At 41.6% G+C, this 25,837-nt stretch overlaps 1 protein-coding gene across 9 annotated transcripts in view; it reads left to right on the plus strand.

Moving 5' to 3' along the window:
* Window positions 1–25,837, plus strand: part of RALGAPA1 (Ral GTPase activating protein catalytic subunit alpha 1) — a 186,212-nt gene that overhangs the window by 52,119 nt on the left and 108,256 nt on the right. For 4 of the 9 annotated variants that reach the window (XM_066613742.1, XM_066613686.1, XM_066613704.1 and 1 more), the window contains exons 17-23: window positions 1,877–2,017; window positions 14,115–15,662; window positions 17,449–17,573; window positions 20,330–20,546; window positions 23,437–23,610; window positions 24,247–24,399; window positions 25,411–25,604. In XM_066613742.1, coding sequence (XP_066469839.1) covers window positions 1,877–2,017; window positions 14,115–15,662; window positions 17,449–17,573; window positions 20,330–20,546; window positions 23,437–23,610; window positions 24,247–24,399; window positions 25,411–25,604 — 2,552 coding nt within the window. The remainder of the gene's footprint in view (window positions 1–1,876; window positions 2,018–14,114; window positions 15,663–17,448; window positions 17,574–20,329; window positions 20,547–23,436; window positions 23,611–24,246; window positions 24,400–25,410; window positions 25,605–25,837) is intronic. The other 5 variants (XM_066613750.1, XM_066613722.1, XM_066613759.1 and 2 more) reach the window with 3 other exon arrangements.

A 25,837-nucleotide genomic window follows, 5' to 3' on the forward strand; every position in this document is an offset into this window, starting at 1 on the left:
TCTTAAGTAATGCTGCATTGCAGCCTGGGACTTCGCTTCAGATGGAAATGAGGATCCCATCTTGGGGTTTTAAAAACCAAAACCCTAAACTTGGGGAGGGGGGGGGGAATTCTTTGCAAATGACTTGCCAGGAATGTTCTGAGCAGCAGCAAAAGAAAAGAAGGCATTTGTCTTCTTCTCCAAACTGGGAGACAAAGGGGCTTCTGGGAGTTGTGGGGAGGCTTTGTGGGAGTATTATTATTATTATTAATAACAGTATTTATATACCGCTTTTCAACAAAAAGTTCACAAAGCAGTTTACAGAGAAAAATCAAACTAATGGCTGTTAGCATTTCATAGCAGCAGCCCATACAGACTACAATTCCCAGAAGCGCCTTCACTTCTCTTCCTGTCTGAAGAAGAGGCTGAAATGGCTGCCTCTGAATACTGTAATTATTGGTAAAAATTATCCTTTTTCTCCACCTGCTTCCTGCTTCTCAGCCCATTTCCACCCACCCACCCCCCACTTCACCAGACAGCTGCTGAGTCTCCAGAAGCTCCCAGAGGACTCTGCTCCATTGACTTCATTGACCCGGGTATAAGTCGACCCAGGATCTCAGGCTCTATTTTAAGCATAAATTTGTGCCTGTGGAAGAACTTCATATAACATTTAAACAACCTTTTCTATATCTGTTGATTCTAGCAGTAGCTGCATTGACAAGACGTCAAAGGGAATGATATGTCTGTTCTTGCAAGGCTGTTTTTATTTATACTCTCAGTTTTCATGCAGCACTTTAAGCAGTTCACAGATACTGTGGCAGATTGAGTCCTGCATTAAAGTGAACCGCTGCAGATCAACAGTGACATGAATTTCCAAATATCAGCTATCCAAAAGTAGTGCCAGCATAATTCTGCTTGCACAGTGGAGCTTCCTGCCCTCTCTTTCCCACTACAGCACCCCTGCCACTGAAAATCTACTTTGAAGGTTTGGCATCCTTCAGAAATGTACACTGGACTGTAGGACCTGAAGGAGAGGGGAATCTGCAGAAATTGGGAGGTGCCTTGCACAAGCAGAAGTGCCTTTCCATACGGGCAAGGCGTGTTTGGATACAACGTATCTCAGTGATTTATTTTTTTCTTTTCTAAAACACTGAAATAGCCAGAAAAAATACATGATTGTATCACATCCAGCTACAAGTTATCTTTGCCCATGTTGCTAAATTAAGAATTCCGACTCCTTCATCTTTTTGCTCAGGTGCTGTCCCTAGTGGTGGGGAGGGGCATGGTGGCGCACGTGCAGAATGTGCTCAGTGGTAGAATTAGAATTCGTTTAGGTAAGATGTAGGAGACCAGAATCACATACATACATTCTCAGTGTTTCTGTCATGGCTTTGACTTTGCTGATTTCTATCAACCCCGGTACAGTGGCAAAACCACACATTTTACCACACAGTCCTATTCACATCTACTCAGAAGTCCTATTGAGTTCAGTGTCACTTACTCCTCAGTAAGTGTTGAGGATTGTAACCTTAGGCTGCAGTCTTAAGCATGCTTACCTGGGGGAAAAACCCCACTGAACGTAGTGGGACATACTTCTGAGTAGACCTGAATAGAATTATATGGTTTGAATTTTGAATACGAGATAATTGTAATTGTGAAGCATGCAGGCATTTCTACTGTCTTGCGTTAGTAAAGGTTTGAATTCAGAATGTTTGATGTGCCCTCTGATTTTTTCCTTACAGCTCTGCCAATATCTGCTGTGCTGAAATGTTTTAATTTGGATTTTCTTCCTTTGTATCTTTGTTTTCTCTGTTGCTGCTTTTTCTGTGACATGAGCCTTTCATTACAGTCACTCTTCTTTTTTTCCTTCCCCACTTCTTTCTTTTCCTTTTTGAAGCCATGAGAAGCCGATCCATTGGTGAATGTGCTCTGCCATCGGCCTATATTCGCAGTGCTAAAAGTGCTCCTGTCCTGATCCATCCTTCCAAACCCTTCTTGCCTGATATTGTTCTCACTCCCCTTTCTGATGAGCTTTCAGGTAGTGCCACCTCTGCTAATTTCTGCACCCCCTTTTCACTTTTTTACTCCTCTGCTTTCAAAAGTCTGCATAATCAATACACATTTCAAAGTAAACTAATTTTGGGGTGGGGAGGAAATGGGGGATGAAGAAGGAATCCTCTGAGTTGTGTGACATGCTATATTTGCAGCTCATTCTGGGACTGTGAGAAGCTAGTGCTGTGCCAATCAATAGGAAAATGATGCCACTTTCTGCTTTTTGCAGCTGAATGAAAAAAGTTGATTTGCTGCAAGGGCAGGAAAGAAAGAAAGAAGAAATGATTTACTGTCATCACAAGTATTCAACACAGAGGTGTTGAAGATATTTTCCACACTCTTTATGGTTCACATCATTGCTGTGTTTGCTCGGTTTTTAATTTGCCAGTCTTATGGCCTTCTTGACTGCTTTTTATAATCACAGGTTTTTGACATGCCAATTAATTAAATAGGTTATCCTAATAAAATACCATGTAACCACAAAATAGCAGACAATACACCGAAAGAAGTATTGCAAATGACACCCTGAATAATGTAGTCTTTGAAGCCTTCAGTGGACCATGTTGTAACATTAATTTTAACTTAACTCCTATATATACCATCTCAGTGTTGGATGGCAAGGGGCAGTGCTCCTTAGCTGTGGTGGATTTTCTTTTGAAGCAAATGGTTTTGGTGTAAGTCTTGTGCCTTTGAATTTTAAGATATTTATGTATTTTTCATTCACAATTCAAATGCTCCACGTCATAAATTGTATGCTGAGATTCTGTAATTCCAACAGATTCAAAGACTCCATTAATAGACTATCTGTAATAATTACTTAATACATTAGTAATTTGAATAATTATTTGGCATTTGTCTTGTGATCTTTCAGAAGCATTCTTCTCTACTTAGAAAATTATAAATAATATTTTTACCCATATTTTTATGCCACTCTTCTTCCAAGGAGCTCAGGGTGGTATACATGGTTCTTTCCCGCCTTTTGTCTTCACAACATCCCTGTGAGGTAGGTGAGGTTGAGAGATAGTGACTCATCCAAGGTAACCAGAAAGGTTCATGGCTGAGCGGGAATTTGAACCTGGATCTTCCAGGTCTAAATCCAACAACTACACCATGTTTGCACAAACAGTATCAGCATAATGATGTGTGATCCACCTCACATAACTGCAGTAGCATGCCAAAGCATGCCATAGTTTAGTGTCCAAGCTCCTTTAAATGAAAAAGGTTAGTTTCCAACTTGGGGGGAAAAAGCTGGATGTCTGAATCAGTTTGAATTTTTCATCTAATTTTTATCTATGTACTTTGACTCTCTGAACAGAATTATTGATCTTGCTATCTTTCTAATAGCAAAAATCTCAGGCAGTTGAGGAAGTCTTGTCCAAGTAAAATTTATTTGATATCTTTTTAAATTACTGTAACATAATGCTTGCACAACTTTTTGAGGTTGTCCTGGTGTGTTACTCTAGCAGGAATATTCCATTGTTCCTGTTTGGTGTAGAAGGAAAAAGATATGTTTAAGTTATTCTAAACTTAAGAAAATAATGTTGTTCAAGATCCTCAGGGAGGCATCTTCATTGACATCTATAATCTGCAATTGTCTAAATCTAACTGGTAATCAAGCCCTAAGTATTGATCATTTGGACTTAATTGTTTGTCACATTGGTTGCATTCAGTGAAGACACTGGTGAAACTAGCCATTTTTCATTGTCATGCTTAATTGTCTTCATCAACTTCATCCCATATTTAAGATCAACTCCCCTCATCTCACAGACTGTTTCATAGGTTGCAGAGTCAAGGCTACAAGGAAAGTAATCTCTGTTTTATATCAGAGTGTCTTGGCTATGACAAGTTTCTATTGTACATTACTGTGCTTAGAAAGTCATTTTCCTTTGCAATGCTTATCAGGGGAGCTGGCATCTCTAGCCAGTTATCTGAGCAGTTCTTCATATAAATAGCTGGCTTCAGTTTGAAGTGTTAGTGTAAGACCATATGATTATTTTGTCTTAAGTATATTTTAGTATGTATGTTATCAGATATTGGAAGACAAAGCTGGAATCATACAACTTTTTTTTTTTTTTTTTTTTTACAAAATGGAAATTAAACAATGTGAAAAACCTTACAGAACCTTCTGTAGAACCAATATGTTGGTAGGCCCCTAAATGTTAATTGTATTATCCTAAACATGAGTATTAAAATCCTGTTCTTGAAAAATTTTGGGAGGCTATGAGAGGCTCAAAGTTTTATTTCTTTCATACATTTGCCTATGAAGTACACATGACATTATGTAACCTGCTGTAACAGCAATATTAAATTATCGGTACTTCTGCTTGCACCATGGGGTTTTCAGACTTCCCCCTTCAACTGTAGCCTTCCCACCCAGCCCTCTGAAACACTGCTGTAGCAAATCAAGGGTATTGGGAATCGGTGGCATATACACCATGCACAAGTAGTAGTAGCTTCTAACTGTTCTCTTGATAGTATTTGCTTATTTTACCAACACGTATTTTACCTGCATAAGTATATACATTTTGATATTTTCCATGTATAAAAATAGTAACTTTTACCCTCCCTGGTTGATTAGTAAATGAAGCTTTGGAAGCCAATTCTATAGCACTCTTTGGGTCTCCTTTCTTACAGTGCAAATTCTGTTCTAACTAATAGTCACTCTACATTTTGGATTGATCTTTCATGGAATTACTACTATCAGCTTGAAGACAGAAAATGGCCACAGCATCTTCACAGTTGAGTTATAAGGGGTAACCTTGCCCAATGCACTAGAGAAGGATGCTGGTCTGTATACCTGGCAGTCCTGCTGACCTGCATCTGGAAATTGGTTGCTATGAAGTTCTTCTCCAGGAGGGGAGAAAAGAGCCCTAGTTGGGTGCCTTATGCTCTACTACAAGTGAAGAACCCAAAGTGGTTTTTGTGATAGGAAATATATGATGAAACTAATTGATTTGACAATGTGGTAAAAATGTAGGTTCAGCTCTGCCTGGGCTGGCAATATCTAAAGGCTCTATGAACCAAGCACAACACCATTTTTTCAGTCTGACTTGTTGTGTCTTCATCATTCTGGTGTACTTGCTTAGCTACATATTCCAAGTTCCTGGGCTTAATAGTTGTGCCCTTTTAACAAATGGGTACTCGCTCTGAAAATTCAGTCAGTGTTCTGTGGCTTCACTTCTCCAAAGCCAAAATCTGTGTGAGACAATGTGGAAGCTGGTTCTGGGCTTGGAGAGAATGGAGTCTCCCTGCAGAAAGGTTATAATGAGCTGTGTGTTGGCCAATAAATTACCTTCTTCACATTTTGAGGTCTCTTTGGCTTCTCCAGTTAACCTTGGCCTTAACACAGTTCATCTTATGGCCTACCAAGCTACTGTTTAGCTTATTGTCCCTTTTCTTTTTGTTCCTTTCAGCAGTCAGGAGAAGGTCATCAGATAGGCTTCACTGAGATTCCTAATTCTATCTCCTTTTCCCCTTTAATTAAAACAGTTTATTCTAAGAGCAATATCCTCCTCAAAATTTGTCTTGGAAAAATTATATCTGTGCCTTTGTGTTTTTCTAAAATCAATCAGCTGCTGATTAACAATTAAAAAGTCTCTTTGAGAATACATAAACATTAACAAAATAAAAGAACTTTTGGACTGTACCAAACACAAAAAGAACCCATCAACAATGAATAATTTGAATTGAAGTGGTAATATGCAAGATACTATTACAGTTGCAAAAGAAATTATATTGGCCTGTAAAAGTATTCTCCATGGTAGTATATGAAATACAAGTGGGGCCTCAGTATCCACAAGAGATCTGTTCTCAGATTCCCCATGGATACTGAAAACTGCAGGTATTGAACTCTACTGTTTTGGACCCTATAAACCCTCTGAAGGCAACTGGAGCTCTGCTCCGATTGCCTCTGGAGGGCGTTCTGAAACCCACAAAGGCTACACACATCTGCCACAGCCTCCAGAATGCCTCCTAGAGGCAAAAAAGTATGACTTCAGGTTTTCAAATGAAAACTGGAAGTGATGTTTTTATGTCTTTAAAAGGCATTAGGAAGGCTTGGGAAGCCTTTTTTCCTACATGGCTAATGTTGGATTGTATACTGAACTGAATGTGGATATTTTTCAGTGTGCATTTCATCTAATCAGTTTTTAATTATGGAAATTGATATTGCTGCATGCTTGCTTGGCTTGCTCTTTAAACAAAACTTGAGAAACAATTCATAGACTCTCAGGATTCAAGGTCTGGGATAGTAATCAGAGCAAGCTTTTAGATCTTTCAATAAGAGTTTTCAAAGTAACTTTTAATTTTATTCAAACCTTTTCATCAGTTACAAAAAAGTGCAAAAATATGGAAACCAAGGGCACAGTTCATCCCCCTGCAGGCACAGCCCAAGTGCACATGAAGAAATTGACAGATGATTCCACAGATCCTTGTTGTTGCCTCTCCCACAAGCAAGTACCATAAAATGCTGTGCTTTTATTGAAAAAGAAGTCCAAGTGCACCTCTTGCAGCTCTTCTCCTCACCTGATATTTGAGTTCATTGTTCAAATAACTTGCACCTAGAAAAGAGAGCACTGGATGGGAATATGAATGACATGCAGATGACACCTATTCTCATTAATGACCCAGTGTACAGCAAAGTGCTTGCAATGAGGGAACAGCAGGGTCTTCTTGATCTGGATTCCAGAATGCAAAATACCCCAATATTGGTATAGGGGCAGCCTCAGAGTTTTATTATAGGACCTATTTTGCTCCCAAGAGCAAAGGTAGCAAGCAGAACACATTTCAGACTTCGGGAACATTTTTAAAGAAAGATGTTTTAGAGGCAGGCTGCTTCTGATTACCAGATGCAGGGGAGGGCACTGGGCCCAGGTTGTGTCTTGTCTTGTGTGCCCCTGAAGTATTTGGTGGGCCACTGTGAGCTACAGGAAGCTGGACTAGATGGGCCTCTGGCCTGATCCAGTGGGGCTGTTCTTATGTTCTTAAACTACAATTCCCAGGAGGCTTTGCAGGTCTCTTGTTATCTGGTGTGCTCCCTGGGGCATTTGGTGGGCCGCTGTGAGATACAGGAAGCTGAACTAGATGGGCCTCTGGCCTGATCCAGTGGGGCTGTTCTTATGTTCTTAAACTACAATTCCCAGGAGGCTTTGCAGGTCTCTTGTTATCTGGTGTGCTCCCTGGGGCATTTGGTGGGCCGCTGTGAGATACAGGAAGCTGGACTAGATGGGCCTATGGCCTGATCCAGTGGGGCTGTTCTTATGTTCTTAAACTACAATTCCCAGGAGGCTTTGCAGGTCTCTTGTTATCTGGTGTGCTCCCTGGGGCATTTGGTGGGCCGCTGTGAGATACAGGAAGCTGGACTAGATGGGCCTATGGCCTGATCCAGTGGGGCTGTTCTTATGTTCTTAACTACAATTCCCAGGAGGCCTTGCAGGTCTCTTGTTATCTGGTGTGCTCCCTGGGGCATTTGGTGGGCCGCTGTGAGATGCAGGAAGCTGGACTAGATGGGCCTATGGCCTGATCCAGTGGGGCTGTTATGTTCTTAACTACAATTCCCAGGAAGCCTTGCAGGTCTCTTGTTATCTGGTGTGCTCCCTGGGGCATTTGGTGGGCCGCTGTGAGATACAGGAAGCTGGACTAGATGGGCCTATGGCCTGATCCAGTGGGGCTGTTCTTATGTTCTTAACTACAATTCCCAGAATGCCTTGCAGCTCTCTTGTTATCTGGTGTGCTCCCTGGGGCATTTGGTGGGCCGCTGTGAGATACAGGAAGCTGGACTAGATGGGCCTATGGCCTGATCCAGTGGGGCTGTTCTTATGTTCTTAACTACAATTCCCAGGAAGCCTTGCAGGTCCCTTGTTGTCTTGTGTGCTCCCTGGGGCATTTGGTGGGCTGCTGTGAGATACAGGAAGCTGGACTAGATGGGCCTCTGGCCTTCCAGCAGGGCTCTTGTTCATTATCGACTCAAACATTATAAAAATTGCTCTGTAACTATGATACTTCTAGTAGAGATTTGAGCCATATTCTTTTATTTTATTTTATGAAATTTTTAAGCAACTCACCTTGTATATTAAAAGAATAACCCCCAGAAGCTCATGAATGTTCATCTTGGTGATGATCTGTTGCACAAACATATCTGAAATCTCACTAAATTCATAATTCCCTGCTCACCTTGTTACCAAAAAGGGCTGTTTTGTTTAGGGGGAATTATTACACTACCCTTTTTGGAACCTCAGGATAGCAGGCTGGATAACAAGACGGTGTAATGCAGAGAAATTCCCTTTAGCTTAAAGAGGAGACTGGGAGAAAGATAACTTTTAATAAAAGATTATAGTTTTATTACAGAAGCACAAAGGTAAACATAATGCACATGGAAAAATGGTAAGTATATGTCTACTTGAATCCTAGTACTTGGATCCAGTGTACCTAGCTTTCATGGTGGTTGTGTGTGGAGTGTATTTGGTGCATCCGAGGAAATTAGGAAAAGGGAAGGTTTCTAGGGAAGGATTTTAGGGGTCCCTGGTCTTCCAGTCCTAGTTGCTAACTAAAGATGGGGAGAGAAGGGGAGAAAAGGGGGGGAGAAGGAAAAAGTTCCAGACGCAAGATAGTTACCTGTCTTGTAGAGCAGTTGGATGGGGGGGGGGAAGAGTCCTGGGAGACTCTCTCCTTAGATATACAGAGCCAGAGAGAGAGCATGTGGCAGAAGCCCTCTTTTAAAAAGGGGTTTGCTGGCTGTGTGAGCCCGACAGCTCAGGCAGCTTGCTTACTACCACACAGTGGGGTACTTGGAATATGTAAAACTTGAAAGGATTATCAGCAACATTCAATAGGGTCAAATTACTGTCTTTCTAGCTGGGGGAACTTACACAATACAGTAACCCAGGAAAACAGTTCAAATTTGCATAGAGTACTTAAGCAGTGATTGAGTTAAAACAATACAATGAATACAGTGATGCAGGAGACACTTAAATAATGATTTACTATGCCAGCCTAGAAAGGTGGAGGTTGTGTAGCTTGTGACTTGACCTGAATTTGGCCTGCTTGAGAAGTTTAAGCCTGCATATTTTAGTCCATAGTAACATAACCAGATATAAAATCACAACTAAAAGGAAAAAAGGGGATTTTCACATAACAACCTTAACTATCTTGCAGCTATGGTGAATGCAGATTTGATTTAATCAGGGTTCTTTCTTTAAAAATGAGATGTAGCTTAATAAAATACCCATAATGTCATGATATACAAACAAATATTTCAGGGTAAGTAATATATGACTTCCTTTTTGAGGCATATTCAGAGAAGACATTATTTTATAACCACTACTGAATGATTAGAAGTGGCACCCATTTTCTGTGGAATTTGCTAGGCAAGGCATTCTTACTAGCAGTCAAAGAAAATAAATAAAATCTACATTAAAAAGACAGTCAAAAGTCTACATAGAAATGCTCTTTCCTTATGCGCAGAGATGGGCTTGCAGAAATGTTCTTTAGAAAGAATAGGTTTTTTTGGCATTAATTCTTCTATAAAATATAAAACATTTGTTTTTGTTTTCAAATTCTTTGAGCACGAAATTTCTTAATTAAAATGATGCTGTTTTCAGCATCATTTCAGATTTTAAGAATGAATCCTATTGAATTGTGCGTTTATGTCTAGATCATGTTCTAGTAGCCTGACTTCTTCCCTCACTGCTTTCTTTTTGCTATTTCAGATGCTACTCCACAATGGGGTGATCTCTTGTCAAGTAAGTAGGAGGCAGACTTCCCAAGTGTACTGAAGCTTGGTAAGGGAACGTGACCATTGTTCCCAGAATATCAGTCCTCCTACTTTTCTGCTGGAGGTCTCCAATCACATGGCTACCATTTTTGCCACTTTCTTGTTTGTCTTAAATATTTGTAATCCGCTTTTCCTCTGTAGAGGCATTCCGAGTGGCTATCTTTAAAACACATACGCCCCTACTAAACTTAATAAAACAAGAAAAAATTACTAAAATTAAGTAATAGTAATTTTGTAATAGATGACTCCTAATGAAAAGACCATATTGCAAATCATCAGTGATGCAGTGATTCCAGAACATTTCTTCATCTTTCTGGACTATAACTATATTACGATTTTAGGCCTAAAAAAACCTGTTTTACATTTACTGATCCCCAGAATTCATTATTGGCCTTTACTGCCCAATTTCGACTTGACTATGTCTCACTCAGAAACACACACATTGGTACCTACTGAGAAGAGAGGCCTCACCAGTGTGTTCGCACTGTTGTTTGGTATTTGAGTGTCTGCATTTTTTTAATGCTTGTCAAATGTCCTGCAAATGGACAACACAATCCTAACCTATTCTTCAAACATGTTAGAAGCAGGAAACCCACCAGAGAAGTGGATGACCCTCTGGATGGAAGGGAGGGAAAGGGGAGATAAAAGGAGACTTGGAGTTAACAATTAAATAAGTTCTTTGCATCTGGCTTCACAGCAGAAGATCTTGGACAGATACCACTGCCTGAATGGCCCCTCCTGACCAAGAAATTAAGTTAAAAGACCTAATTGACAAATTAAAGATCAATAAGTCACCAGGCCCAGATGGCATCCACCCAAGAGTTATTAAGGAACTGAAGTAGCCAATCTCTTGACTAAAATATGCAACTTGCTCCTTAAAACAACCACAGAACCAGAGGATTGGAGGATAGCAAATGTCACACCAATCTTTAAAAAGGGAGGAGAGGGAACCTGGGAAACTATAGGCCGGTCAACCTAACGTCTGTTCCAGGTAAGATGGTGGAATGCCTCATCAAAGATAGAATCTTAAAACACGTTGGCAAACAAGCCTTGCTGAGGGATAATCAGCATAGCTTCTATAAGGGTAAGTCTTGCCTCATGAACCTTTTAGATTTTTTTGAAAAGGTCAGTAGGCATGTGGATGCAGGAGAACCTGTGGGTATTATATATCTGGATTTTCAGAAAGCATTTGACATGGTCTCTCACCAAAGGCTGCTGAGGAAACTCCATAGCCAGGGAATTAGAGGACAGGTCCTCTCATGGTTTGGGAACTGGTTGAGGTCCAGGAAACAGAGAGTGGATATCAATGGGCAGTTTTCACAGTGGAGGGAGGTGAAAAGCCTCATGCCCCAAGGATCTGTCCTGGAACTGGTGCTTTTCAACCGGCTGATAAATGACCTGGAGACAGGGTTAAGCTGCGAGGTGGCTAGGTTTGTGGACGACATCAAACTTTTTCGAGTTGTGACAACCAGAAGAGATTGTGAGGAGCTTCAGAAGGATCTATCCAAACTGGGAGAATGGGCAGCAAAATGGCAAATGTGCTTCAAGGGAAGTAAGTGTAAAGTAATGCACATTGGAATAGGTGCAAAAGAGAGCAACTAAGATGATTACTGGGCTGGGGCACCTTCCTTATAAGGAAATGCTACGGCGTTTGGGCCTCTTCAGCCTAGAAAAGAGACGCCTGAGGGGGGACATGATTGAGACAAGCAAAATTATGCACGGGAAGGATAGAGTGGATAGAGAGATGTTCTTTACACTCTTACATAACACCAGAACCAGGGGACATCCACTAAAATTGAGTGTTGGGAGGGTTAGGACAGACAAAAGAAAATATTTCTTTACTCAGCATGTGGTTGGTCTGTGGAACTCCTTACCGCAGGATGTGATGATGGCATCTGGCCTAGATACCTTTAAAAGGGGATTGGACAAATTTCTGGAGGAAAAGTCCATCAGGTGTTACAAGCCATGTGCAACCTCCTGATTTTAGAAGTCGGTTACCTCAGAATGCCAGATGCAAGGGATTGCACCCCAATGCAGATTTCTTCTTGTCTGGCGTGCTCCTTGGGGCATTTGGTGGGCTGCTGTGAGATACTGGAAGCTGGACTAAATGGGCCTGTGGCCTGATTCACTGGGGCTGTTTTTATGTTCTTATGTTAACTCAGGATAAGATGGTATCTGTGTAACACTCTAGCCACCCCATGGGGCTATTCAAATCTGTGCCAGCAAAATTGCTGGTGTAAATCCAAGCAGCCCATGTAAGGCTGCTTGGACCAGGGATGGGGGTTAGTATGTGACCTGCACTGCTACAGCCAGTCCCACCCACCACCCAGGCATGATCCGCCTCCCATACTGCTTCTGCCCCAAAACACCCCCTTCCCACCCCCGTTCCGCCCTTCCACCATTCTCTTCCACCCGTTTGCACTGGCCTACCCAGGCCGGTGCACATTTAGCACCCCCACCGCTGGATCTGATGCTGGTAGGCTGGCAGATATCCTTGCACATACTCGCGACACTTGTAGGCTGGCGCAGGGGGTCTGTGCCAGCCTAGACAGTGCTTAGGATTATACTCTCAGCCTCTTAATATACAGCATTTGAACCTTGCTTAATTTTTGGCAAAGACATTACTTTGCAAGTTGTTGCCTTTTTAAGATACTTGGCTGATTTCCCTCCTTTTAAAACTCTCACAGGAGAATATGTGAGACCTGATTGCTGACTTGCTGAATAGAAAGAAAAAGCTGAGGCAGTGTCCTAAATGTGTCTCCACACAGGTCTGAAATGAGGGTAGTATGGGCATTGCCTGTTGTGATAAATGATCTTTTTAGTTAGTTGTGAAATCACTAGATTGCAGTGTTGTGACCAAGCAGCTCCTGTCCTACCTACCTTTCCCTCCAAAACTGTCTCTGCTTTCTGACAACTTATCAGGACTCTATCACAAAGAACTTGAATGATGCCATTTATCACATACAGGAGGTAGCAAATTTTCTAAGTTGGGGGGAGAAGGAGTAATACAGGGCCAAAAAAGGGAATCCTTTTGTGGAGTTGGATGAGAAATTTGAGTCTTTAGGGATAAGAGCCACCTTCCATGCGCGCAAGTTCCAGAGGAGATGGCTAAAAGATTAATCCAATTTTATAACACCATGAACTTTTATAACTTCAGTTAACTCCTATGTTCGATATTGCAGTGTTGATAGTGTCGGTTGAGGTAACGTTGATAATCTGTTCTGTAGTTCGTGAGGCATGACTTACCCTTACAGAAGCCATGCTGGTTCTTCCTCAGCAAGGCTTGTTCATCTATGTGTTTTATTTTGTCTTTGATGAGAAATTACACCACATAGTGGTGAGCGTCCCTCCTTCTGCTGGTCCAGGTGCTCGTCCAGCCCACTAGGAGGGACCCATGGATACACTACTCTGATTAGATTTAATTCTGGCCATTTAGGAAATGTAAAATTGTCATGTAATTCAATATTTGCTTGATTTCTGGAATATTGTATCAGGTCTTTTTCTGGTGGCTCTTATAAGAAGTGAAGTTCTGCTTTTTAGGCTTTAATCTTGTGCACACTTACCTTGGAGGAAGCACCATTAAACTCACTGGAGCTTACTTCTGAGTAGATATGCGTAGGATTGCACTGTAAGCCATGTTAGCTATTTTGGAGCATTTCATCTGGAGACTGAAGAGTGTGCACCTTCCTCCTCTGGCCTCTTAGAATTTGGGGATAAGTCTGTCTCCTATTGGTTGAGTGATGGATCACCCTTAATGGACTGGCATTTAGAGCAAATATAGAAAAGCATTCACAGGTAAGAACCCAGACCTTCATTTTAATATCCATACATTGTATTTCTACCAATGTAGGTTTGTGTGGTAACAGTCTACTGATTAATGGTAGATGTTCTAGCAACCTTTGCACACTGAATCAACTTAATTGTGATTAGAAATGTTTGGGGTCAGCTCTTGACCCCTGTGTTTTCCAAAATAACCATACAAGAATCGTGAAATCAAATTAGTTTTTAATAGCTTATTGGCACAGCCCTAGCTTTAATAACATTTCCAAATCTCCCATGATCTTGCTGTCTCGTTCCATGCATGCTAACATTTTAAAACTTTCTGATGGTCTAACTCATTTATTTCTCACTTTGTACTAGATGGTGCATGTGTGTTGTGAGTGTGTATGTGCTTAACAGCATTTTAGTTTTGTAGAAAGTATTTCATTTGCACTTAAGGAAGTGCTTTGGACTTCTTTTAAGGTTTATTGCTGCATTTTAGGAATTCTGATATGTTGCTGTTATGTGTACTAAGCACTTACTTTTTCTACAGACATGGATGATGCTCAAATTCTTCCACGTCCACCTCGCATCAGACACTTTTCACAGAGTGAGGAAACTCCCAGTGAAGTTTTTGATGCGCTGAATGAGGAACAACCACTTCCACGAAGTAGCAGCACATCTGACATCCTGGAACCATTCACAGTTGAACGAGTCAAAGGTGCAGTTCCTGTCACTGACGGTTCATCCCATCACGTGCCAAGCTTACAGAGTTCCACTGAGGCCTCTTCAATATGTATATCCACTGAAAGTCACCTTACTGATACAAATAGCAGAGAGTCCTCTCTGGAAGTTGGGGATAGTATTTATGACCATCTCTGTCATTTGGTAGGGCCAGTAGAACTTGCAGATACAGCCTTTGAGCAAAACCAGTATGTTGACCTTGAAGGTGAAGATGATCTTCTTTCCTCTCTGAGAGAATATCTTAAGGAAAAAGAAGAACTTTGCTATAGCATTGAGATAGATAAGCAAGAGCCTTCTTCTCCTGAAGTTGATGCAGGAATAAGTAGGAGTGATAAATTGCCATTGGACGGAGTAGATTGTACAGACCAGACTGTTACATGTACAAGTAGCACCACTGTTGCAGAAAGTGCCGATAATGCTGAGCTGCAATTGGAGCAAAACCAAAGTGGCTTTATAAGTAACATTGCACCTGCGCAAGTAGACCATTCTACAAGAAGCCAAGCCGATAAAGCTAAGCAGTTAAATATTGATAAACATACCCAACAGCTGCCTGAGCATGGGTTCAGTAGTCCTAGTGACAAAGAAAGGAAGAGATATTTGTGCAGGCAGATTGCCACTGATGTAGATACCTCTCTGGAAGCAGTGTTAACTGAAAGGCATAGAAGTGCCCTTCTTAGTGACAAAATAACCCACACCAGTGTTGCACATGCAAAGAAAATGCCACCTAAAGCCTTAGATAACCCTGACATGCTTCAGGTTGCAAGCATGAGCAAAGTGTCACCAACTAAGAGAAGCATATCTGAAACAGTCACCCATAAGGCTAAAATCATGAAAATAGCAGCTAGGAAGCGAAACAGTGTCCATGTGACGTTTAGGCCGTCCACTGAGTCAGTTCAGTTTTACAACCCTCTAGAAAACAAAGAGGCCCCTTGGAAAGCCAGACTTCGTAAACTGAGTGGTTTCAGTAGTGCCAGCAGCAGCAGCAACAACATGAGCACCAGCTCATCCAATGTGGCTGCACTGGTCAAACCTGGAATGTATAGACCTTTAGATACAGTCAGTACAAATTCTGCCAATAGTAAACAGATTAAAGAATCAGGAGACCTTCCAGCAGTCACGTTACAGAAGGACAGTGTTGGAGTCAATCAGATGCCTAATCGTAGTCCACCTAAGTCCTCCATTCAGGAGTCGGGGCCACAGCAGGGCTCCTTGGGTGGTGTTTATAAATCTGTTGTACATGCTCTTTCGAAGCCGAAGGCAAATGTTTCCCCACAGAGGCAGAGCAGAGTGCCAGCAGAGGCTCCACTGAGGGATCTGTGCAGTCATGTAATGGGCTATTTTGGAAAGAAAGCTGCAGGTGAGCACTGACAGTGTGCAGAGCACAAAAGGAGAGAGGCAGCACCAGTTTGGCTTGATGCACCTGAAGCAAGCTCTTATAAAGCAATCGACAGGCTTTGGGATGATCAGTGCTTTCCCTGTTTGGTTTTGCATGCGCATATGGCCAGCTGAATTTTTTTCCAAAGCATAAGTTACATTACAAACTTTAAATTACTAATTATCTTTTTAGAAACATTTAATTAAGCCTCTTTGCTGCTGAACACTTAAGAAACGGAAGAGGAAGAGACTATGAGTGATCTATCAAGGGATCCTGTCCAGAATAAGACTTTTCCTGGCAGCCCTTGAAATCCAACCTTTTTATATAAAATTGGCATGTACATATATGCTTTCCAATAGGAAAAAAAATAGTTGTGAAATTTCTTGTTTCTTACTTACTCTTGAGTACTACTCACTTTCTGTTGAGCCAGTTGCAGGCTCAGTTAGTTTTTCTTCCTCCTCCTGAAAGTAAGAACAAATGAAAATTGAAGCAGATGTCAAAATTTTGTGTTTGGATTATTTTTATCATAACAGTCCAGTGTGGATTTACCATTTTGTTTGAGCTACTTCAAAACATGCTTTAGTGCTTGTGTGCATTCACTGGGGTGGATGCACTGTTTTCCTAGCAACATCTATCACTGCTTTTATTTTCCTGGGATCATGGAAGTGCATAAAGGTACCATCATGGTTCTCCTGAGCTAACTATGAGGCCTCTATGTGCTAACCAAAATGGGTGAGGCTGGCTGTCACTCTGATATCACCACCGTAGTTCACATTAGGTAACCATAAAAGAAAAACTAAATTAACTTTCAGCAGTGAGGTAGGTTATTTGCTTTTTTTTCTTTTTACATTGTGTGCTAGCATGTTTAACTGAATGTTCTGTAATGCATCCTGCATTGAAATGTTAATGCCATCTGCGGGCAGTCTTTGTAAGCATATATCGCAACATACTGGGCAGCAGCATAGATTCTTCCAGATTTTAATATGCTATTTAAGTCAATTTTATTATAGGAAAAATGTGCAGTCTGGATTCTAGGAGTATTTTAATCACTCAATGTTTAAATTTAATGTCCCAGGATTAAAATTTTCAAAATTTTCTACACCCAAATTAACCTCGTGGTTGCTTTGTTCTCTCTTGAGGGGATAACATTTTGTTGTAGACAAAAAAAACTAGGAAAAAAATTGAAACCTTCAAGGTTAAAATACCAAAAAACAACAGAATTCACATTATCATTAGTGTAATTCTGTGTAGAATTGATCATAAGCCATTAACCATTATAAGTCATTTATTCATTTTTGCACCATGTCATTGTTCGTTGTGTTACAGTTTTATTTTGGTGTACTCTGTGTATACAGTACTGCATTGAAACATACAGTTCAATGGTATTTGCTGCTTACATTTTCCTTATTAGCCTGCACTGATGAAATGGGAAGACATTATTTTGGTGATATAGAGGAATGAGGAATGTATGCTTGAAGCAAGCATTAACAACTTTAAGTAGTGCTTATCTGTAAGCTTTCTGACTCTTTTCAAGGTCACACTGGAAATTGACTAACATTTGCTCAGTGGTGATGGTGGGATAGGCTGGAATGAAGGGTAGATTTACTAATTTCTAAAACTAAATCTGTTTAAGAGACAATGAATATGTATTTTAACTGCATGTTTGACACCATAATTTCTGAATTTTGTAAATTTATTCAATGCTTTTAAAATATGTCTTTCATTTGAAATTGCTCTTTACTATATACAGTCATTCATTTGCTTTTAGCCAATAGAGAGGATATGAGCCAAAAGCAGAACCCTCTGGGTAGTGATAATGGCAGTAGTAATACAAATATTCCTGACCTCATGGATGAATTTATAGCAGAAAGACTGCGCAGTGGCAGCGCTTTGGTAAGCTTTTGCAGTTTTCTTTTCTAGTAAAACAGCAAATATATAGTGTTAATGCTAATTGAATTACAGGATTGCCAATTAATTTGACTGTGCTAAAGGTAATGGCTAGTTATGCAGTGAAATTCCTGATGGGAGAGTTCAGACACAAAGTTTCACAGGTTCCTTCCTCTGCCAACCCATTTTGAGTCTTCCAAAGTTCAGACCAAATGAAACATGAACTCTTCTTCCATTCCTTTGTGTAGGCCATCCCTCCTATCCCCATTCTGAAATATACTCAGGCCAGATGGAAGGTGGTGAAGGGCTTGTTCCTATTGTAGACCTCAGGATCCCAGCTTGAAAGGAGCTATGAGCCTGCTTGGCAAGACCAGGAGCAACATCAGGAAGCATGGGGAATGTTGTTGCTTCCAGCTATCCGTGGACCCTGTTGTATATGCGTGACCCCTTATCCATGGGGAGTCTGCTCCAGGGACCCCCCCCCCTCCCACACACACACACAGATACAGAAAATGCAGATATGGAAGATGCCTGTATTAAAAGTGTCCCCCATGCCGATTAACGTTCTTTAAAGGCTTACCAGTGTTTCTTGCTTTAAACAGGGTGCTATAAACATTCAAGCTTATAGCGCAAAGAGAGCAGGCTGCAGGCAGCCTGAATGCCTGACAAAAATGCACTTAACACTAAACAGGAAGTGGAAGTTAACTGCTTCCTGTTTAGCATTAGGTCTATTTTAGTCAGGTATTTGATCTGCCAGCAGCCTGCTCTCTTCACACTATAAGCTTGAATGCTTATACGACCCTGCTTAAAGCAAGAAACACCGATAAGCTTTTAAAGCATGTTAATGGGTACGGGGGTGGGTAACAGATCCATGGATAATTGAAACCCCAAATACAGAAGCCCACCTGTATATCCTTCTGGCAACATCTAGACCTGAATCCTGCACTTCTCTCTTGACTTGGTAAGGTTGGGCTTGCAGGAGAGGTTGGTATTAGGGAGGCTCCTGGCATCATGTTTTTATTTATTTTAGAGATTTATGTCCCACCTTTCTATCCAATGAAGGACACTCAAGGCGGCTCCTAATTAAAAACATATTAAAAACATAGTATATTGGCAACCTTCAGTCTCGAAAGACTCTGGTATCGCGCTCTGAAAGGTGGTTCTGGCACAGCGTCTAGTGTGGCTGGAAAGGCCAATCCGGGAGTGACAATCCCTTCCACACTGGGAGCAAGTGCAGTCTGTCCCTGGTCTGTCTCCCTGGCTATGGGCCTTCCTTCTTTGCCTCTTAGCCTCAGACTATTGGCAAAGTGTCTCTTCAAACTGGGAAAGGCCATGCTATACATATATAAAAGACATTAAAAACAATAAAACACAATAAAAACCTGGTTCCCAAATTAAATTATATTCAGAGAGCACCATTCCCTCTGGTGTCAGCATAAAAGGCCTCCCTAAATAAAAAGGTCTTGAGCCCCTGCCGAAAGGACTCTAAAGAGGAAGCTGTTCTCAGTTCCAGGGGGAGGGTGTTCCACAGATGGGGAGCCACCATCGAGAAGGCCCTTTTTCTTGCCAACATCCCCCTCACCTCCGCTAGTGGCAGCACAGTTAGAAAGCCCCCCTCTGATGACCTGAGAGGATGGGTCAGATTGTATGGAAGGAGGCATTCCCTCAAATACCTTGGACCCGAGCTGTATAGGGCTTTAAAAGTCAAAACTAGCACTTTGAATTCAACCCAGAAACAAACTGGCAGCCAGTATAGCCACTGAAGCAGTGGCCCAGCTGAGTCAAACTGATGAGCCCCAGCAACCAGCCCTCAAGGGCTGCCGCGTTCTGCACTAGTTGCAGTTTCCGGACCGTCTTCAGAGGCAGCCCCACATAGAGAGCGTTGCAGTAATCTAATCTGAATGTCACTAGGGCATGGGTCACCGTGGCCAGGTCTGAGCGACCCAGGTACGGTCACAGCTGGCGAATCAGCCGAAGCTGAGCAAAGGCTCCCTTGGCCGCCGCCGCTACCTGGGAATCCAGGGTGGCACCCAGATCGTCTGTCTCCTTACGTGGTTTTCTCAGACCCAGATGGAACTCCCAGTTTTGTTTACAGGGACAACATGAATGAAGGAGTTTTTGTCCACCTGATGTCAGTTCCTCTGTGATTTCAAAGCAGCAGTAGCCAGAAGGACTGTAACTTCCCCAGCAATATGGGCGCATTGTGAAATTGGAACAGATCTGCCACTATCATTAAAAAAGGGGAGAGGGGCAAAAAGAAGAAGAAAAATCAAGAGAAAAGAATGCAACATCATCAAGAGGGAGACTCAAAAACACTCATGACCCACCATTATATGGGGTCCTTCTGAAAATGCTACAAATGTCCTGTTGATATATTTTCTGCTACAAATTGGGCACCTTAGATTCCTCTTGGTTGTTGGCAAAAAGTAATTCATTCCAATAGAGGTTTTTGAGAAAAGAATTTTGTTTTGTTTTGGTTTTTTGAATAGTTGTTTTAAGGGATTGTCCTTTTAAAGCACATTTCAATATCCAAAATAACGTCAAATTAAAATAGCTGCCATTATTGCACAGTACATGAACTAGAAAGAAAAAAATGTTTTGAAAGAATTTCATTTTTTTAAAAAATGGAACTTGACTTAAAATTGGTTATTGCTACATTATTTGGTTTAGTTTCTTGTGGACGTGTGTCAGAAATATAAACACGAATGTCTTTTCTGATGTAAAAATAGTCCCTTAATTTTTTCAAATATTTCTTCATCTAGAATGTGACTAGACGGGGAAGTAGTCCAGGAAGCTTAGAAGTTCCAAAAGACCTTCCTGATATCCTGAATAAGCAGAGTCAGATGCGTCCTGCAGATGATCCCGGAGTTCCTTCTGAGTGGACATCTCCTGCCAGCGCAGGCAGTAGTGACCTCGTCAGTTCTGACAGCCATTCTGATTCCTTCAGCGCATTCCAGTATGAGGGCCACAAATTTGAAAGCAAGTATTTTCTCCCCCACACACACATTTATCCTGCCTTATGATAATATCTACCACAGGTTAATTTTTTGTAATAAACAATGTAGTAAATTCCACTGAGGATTTACTGTAAGCTGATGCCATACATCAGCTACTTCACAAAGTAATCTGGACAGAAATCCACTAGGAAAGTTTTCTGCTTATGTCCCATTCAAATGGCATGTGGATGTAACATTAGAAGCAAAGACTTCTGTGCATAATTTTTGCTCTGACCACAAGCTTGAAACTAATAACATACAATGTTTGTGACCTGTTTACCTGCTTTATTTTGTAACCAAGATAGAAAATATTATGTTAACATTTGTATAGCATTCCAAAAGGTGCAAAGTGCTTTGTATGTGTAGTCCTTGATGTAGTCCTTATCCTGTTGGCAACCTTCAGTCTTGGAAGACTATGGCATTGCACTCTGAATGGTGGTTCTGGAACAGCGTCTAGTGTGGCTGAAAAGGCCGATTCAGGAGTGACAATCCCTTCCACACTGGGAGCAAGTGTAGTCTGTCCCTGGTCTGTCTCCCTGGCTATGGGCCTTCCTTCTTTGCCTCTTTGCCTCAGTCTGTTGGTCAAGTGTCTCTTCAAACTGGGAAAGGCCATGCTGCACAGTCTACCTCCAAGCAGGATGCTCAGATGCCAAGGTTTCCCATCTGTTGAGGTCCAATCCTAAGGCCTTCAGATCCCCCTTGCAGATAATAATAATACAGGTATTTATATACCACCTTTCTTGGTCGTCAGATTTTTCCTCAGACTTTAATTCAAGGCGGTTTACATAGGCAGGCTGTTCTAAATCCCCGTAGGGATTTTTACAATTGAAGAAAGGTTCTGTCTTTCAAGAACCACAACTTTTCAAATGGATCTTTCTGATCTGGTATCACATTCAGGCCTCCAGTTTCCTTGTATCGCAGCTGTTGTCTACCTGTAGGGCACTTTCCCTGCATGAGTTCTCCATAGAGGAGATCCTTTGGGATCTAGCCATCATCCATTCTCACGACATGACCAAGCCAACGCAGTCCTTATAACAACTATATAAAATGAGTATTATTATCCCTATATTGTAACTAGGGAGCTGGGCCTGAGTGAGGAGTGAGTGGCTTGCCTAAGGCTACCTGGTCAGTTTGTGGCAGAGGCAAGATTCAAACCAAGTCTTTCCTGATTGCAACTCGGTGTGTTAGCTATTGCAGTACAAATACTGCTGTCAACGAAGGCTGTGCCTTGTATTGACTAGTATCAACCCCAGGTTCTTGAACAGTATCCCAATTTCAACCCCAAGCTCTTGACTAAAGCCTGTGACATGAGCATATCTGGCCCACATTTCTTTTTGGTTGTAAGGTCGGTGGAACTGAGATCTAGCACTGTCAGAGTACCTTCAAACAATTGTTTCAGAAGTTTGTTCAGCATTTTCACTACCCATTTGGGAAGCACCTGACTGTCATTTCATCTTCCAGCAAGAGACCAGACAATGTTTGTACAAAAAGGAACCGCCTTGTTTGCTCTGTGTATATAGGGCCTAAGTCTAGAGTCTCCAACAACATTCCAAACCTACATCCTCGTAAAGTGACAAAAGAAATTGGATTCTCCTTCCCCCAGGAGGAGCAATTGAAGATGTGAACTTTTCTCAGTTTTTCTGACCAAGGAGGAGAAAAGATTGATAATAGGAAAGAATGAGCTACTTCTCTGCCTATGATGATATTCAGGAGTGAGATTGAAAGGAACTTGCAGCTGGGTAGCTTTGGAGGTTCTCATTTAGTACCTGCTTAGGACTTACTGGGTTTTTGGAGCTATGCTGCCTTTCTCCTTTGGCACATAGGTCAGGATTCCAATCAGTGAGTCAAATATATACATTTTTAAAGGCAGCATTTTAACCTCCAAGGGGGTTGGGACCAACCTCTGTGACATGTTCCTTTTCAGGACACTAGGGGCCCAATCCTATACAGTGCGCAGTGGCTCACCACCAGTGTGCACTGCTGCAAACATTTGAGGGCCCTAGCGCTGGTGGAGTGCCAGTGCTAGCCCGGTGCTGGGCTAGCCCCAGGCAAGCACCAGAGCTCCACTGCTTGGTGGTCGTGCAGACTGCTGGGCAGCAAAGAGGTAGGTGGAGGTGGGGAGGAGGCATTCCGGGGCAGAGGGAGAGGAGGAGATGTGCTGTGGGGAAGGAGCAGGGTGGGAGGGTGGCGGAATCAGTGGAGCTTCACTCCACTGGATCCTAAGCCTCTGTTTCGGGATGCCGGCCGAACACGGAGGCTGAAAATTCTATGCCTACCCTTGAGTCGACATAAAATTGAGTAGTCCCATTACAGGGCTGCTCGGCTTATGGAGGGAAGGGGACAAAAGTCCCCTTCTCCCAAGGAGCCACCGGTGCTGCCTGAGGAGCAAGCAGGATGCAGTGGTAGCCATTTTTGGTGTCACTGCAGCTCTGGGTGCTGGGAGCGTAGGATTGGGCTGCCCAGCATCAGACAGGGTGTGAGAAGTTTTTTCTTTCAAAGCAGGGGGGGGGGGGAAACCCTAGATTTCGTCTCACCTTAGATAATGAATTTTTTAAAAAATAACTTCTGCCTCTGCTGTTGTCAAATCAGAGAACAGGAAGGAATTTCTAAGTGGCAGAAAGTTTCCCTTTCGACATCTTTTGCAGCCATTTCTGCCACCTTGTAAATAGTTCTCTTTATAGTTACAAAGAATTATATCTGAAACACTGGATTATGTTGTTTGGATTGTAGGAATTTGCATGGGACTTACTTGAAGCTATAAATGCAAGGAAAATAGTGACAAACGTTCTTTCTGTGTTTTTGAAATGGATAATCTCTGTGTTTTTAGTGGGGATCTGAACAGTGGACCTTTTCTTTTCTTTCTTTGGCTGTAGATTTCAACTTTGATCCTGAAGGTGGCACAACAGCTTCAGCAGAGTCTGATGCAGGGTCAGGACATCAGCAAAGTGCTGAAGAGCAGGAAGTTGCTAGTCTCACTACACTCCACATTGATTCCGAGACCAGCAGTCTTAATCAACATCCATCTGCTGAAGTAGCAACTATTACTGGTAAGGCTGAACAGTGAAAACAGACTCTCAGTAAATTCCACCAATGCTGCTACACAAAGGGGTGCAATTTTTGTATGTTTTTCAATTTTTTTGCAATGCTGGTGTCTTCCACAACTTTGGCTACCTCACCATTCTCCTATTTATGAATTACATAACCTTGCGTGATGCTACTGCTCATTTTCCTCTGTTGTGAAAACTGTCCAGTTATTCCTCCTCTTGGCTTCACTCTTTCTTATTGTACCAGTTGCCAGTCCATAAGATTTTCCCCATATCTCATGATTGCTATCATTCCTTAAGAACTTTTGAGGACTTTATGAAAAGCTTTTGCTGCTGTTTTATACTTGGAAATAGATAAGTTGGAGAAGGATTTTTGTTACAGTTAACATGAATTCCTGAAAATAAACATTTGGCATGGTACACGAAAACAAGAACTTGGGAAGTAATTTCTGTAAATAAAATTATGTTGTTCCATACCAGCAGCTTCAGACAGAATCCCATTTTCAGATATGTTTGCAAATGTTGTTCTTTTAAAAAAACATTTATTTTTGATGTTTAGCGCCAACATTAATGTGGCTTGCATATCAGAATAAAGATTGGATAATTTTTTTATTCTGACAGTTCAAATGTTGTTTGCAGGTTCTGAAAGTGCTTCACCAATCCAGTCTGCTCTTGGATCACGGTCCCAAACACCATCACCCGCCACTCTGAGTGCAGATCACAATGAGCAGAAAGATCTGCAACTGGATGAGAAGCTCCACCACTCCGTTTTGCAGACTCCAGATGACCTAGGCAATGCCTTACACTTCAGATTGGTCTTCCTTGAATTTCCAACATAATGTTCACTACTTTTAGCATCAGGCAGTCTCTTGCATTCCTTACACCTTCTTTAAAAACTTGTGCATTGCTGCCTATGCTTTTAAATTGTGTTATGTCTCACTTTAAGCTCAAGAATGATTGAAACAGAGGCCTGTTCATGTATTCAGTAAACTTGAGTAAACTCAGCATTACAGATCAGGTTGTGTATAGCCAGCTTGCCCTTGTCTGTCCATATCCTGTTTGATGTAACATCTCAATAGTGCATATATGCTTACACGCAATAATGTATAGTCCTTCTTAAACTCAGGAGATATTGAGCATAGTCATCTAGTTGCCCAGTTCAGTTATAAGGCTAAACTATAGATTAGCCTTACATGAGTGAACCAAAACTCACCCATTTCCCTTTCCTCCTCCTGCATGATGAATCCAAAAGATTCTGTATTCACATAAGAACAAACTATAGTTGTATGATACATACAGACTCAGACGACTGCAGTTTGTTAGAGCTCATAAGGATATCCAGTGGTGATTAAACAAACTAGAAAGTAAACAAACTCCCATTCTCAACAGTATTATGCAATGCAGGATTAAGGCTTGGTTTTAAAGTGAAAACAGAAGGTTTCACACTCCTTATCTCACATACAGAATGCAGGAGAGTGTGCAAGCTGTAAAGAGGGGCTTACAGTAAATTTGAGTAAACTCACCAACAGACATGCTTTTGACACCACCAAACTATATAATGGGCAAGTGGGAACCCATCAGTGCCTGTTCAGGGGTTGGGTCTGCTGTACTGATAACACAGGCCTACAAAATTGAGGGTCAGAAAAGTTTTTTCCAAAGTTTATGGTGGTTTGCTCTGTTGGGGTCAGTGTTGTGCAAATGTGACTGCAAGAAGTTATTTCTCAAACACATCAGTTCTATTTTGTACTGATTTGTTCCCTTAAGGAACTATGATCCTTATTGTCTGTTTTTGTCCTGTTACAGAAACTAGTGATTTTCCATCTGAGTGTTGTAGTGTGATGGCAGGAGGAACGCTGACAGGATGGCATGCAGATGTGGCTACTGTGATGTGGAGACGGATGCTTGGAATTTTAGGAGACGTCAATTCCATTCTGGACCCAGAAATACATGCTCAAGTTTTTGATTACCTTTGTGAACTCTGGCAGAATCTTGCTAAGGTATTTTGAAGACTTGAAAGTTTTCCTTGGGTGAAACTACACAGGGCATTAAATCTGTCTTTAGTAGCTGCACTTAATGCAGAAGCTGACCAGAAGTTATTCTTTTGTCCCTAAAAATTAGCAGGAGGGAGTGATTTGGCTTAGGAATGTTTTGTGCAGTGAGATCACTTTCCCCCACCTTGTTCCCACATCAGAAATCACCCCCCAAAGCACCTGCTTGGAGATGAGTTGCC

Source organism: Tiliqua scincoides, chromosome 1, assembly GCF_035046505.1.
Source record: "Tiliqua scincoides isolate rTilSci1 chromosome 1, rTilSci1.hap2, whole genome shotgun sequence".
In the NCBI taxonomy this organism is placed as follows: Eukaryota; Metazoa; Chordata; class Lepidosauria; order Squamata; family Scincidae; genus Tiliqua; species Tiliqua scincoides.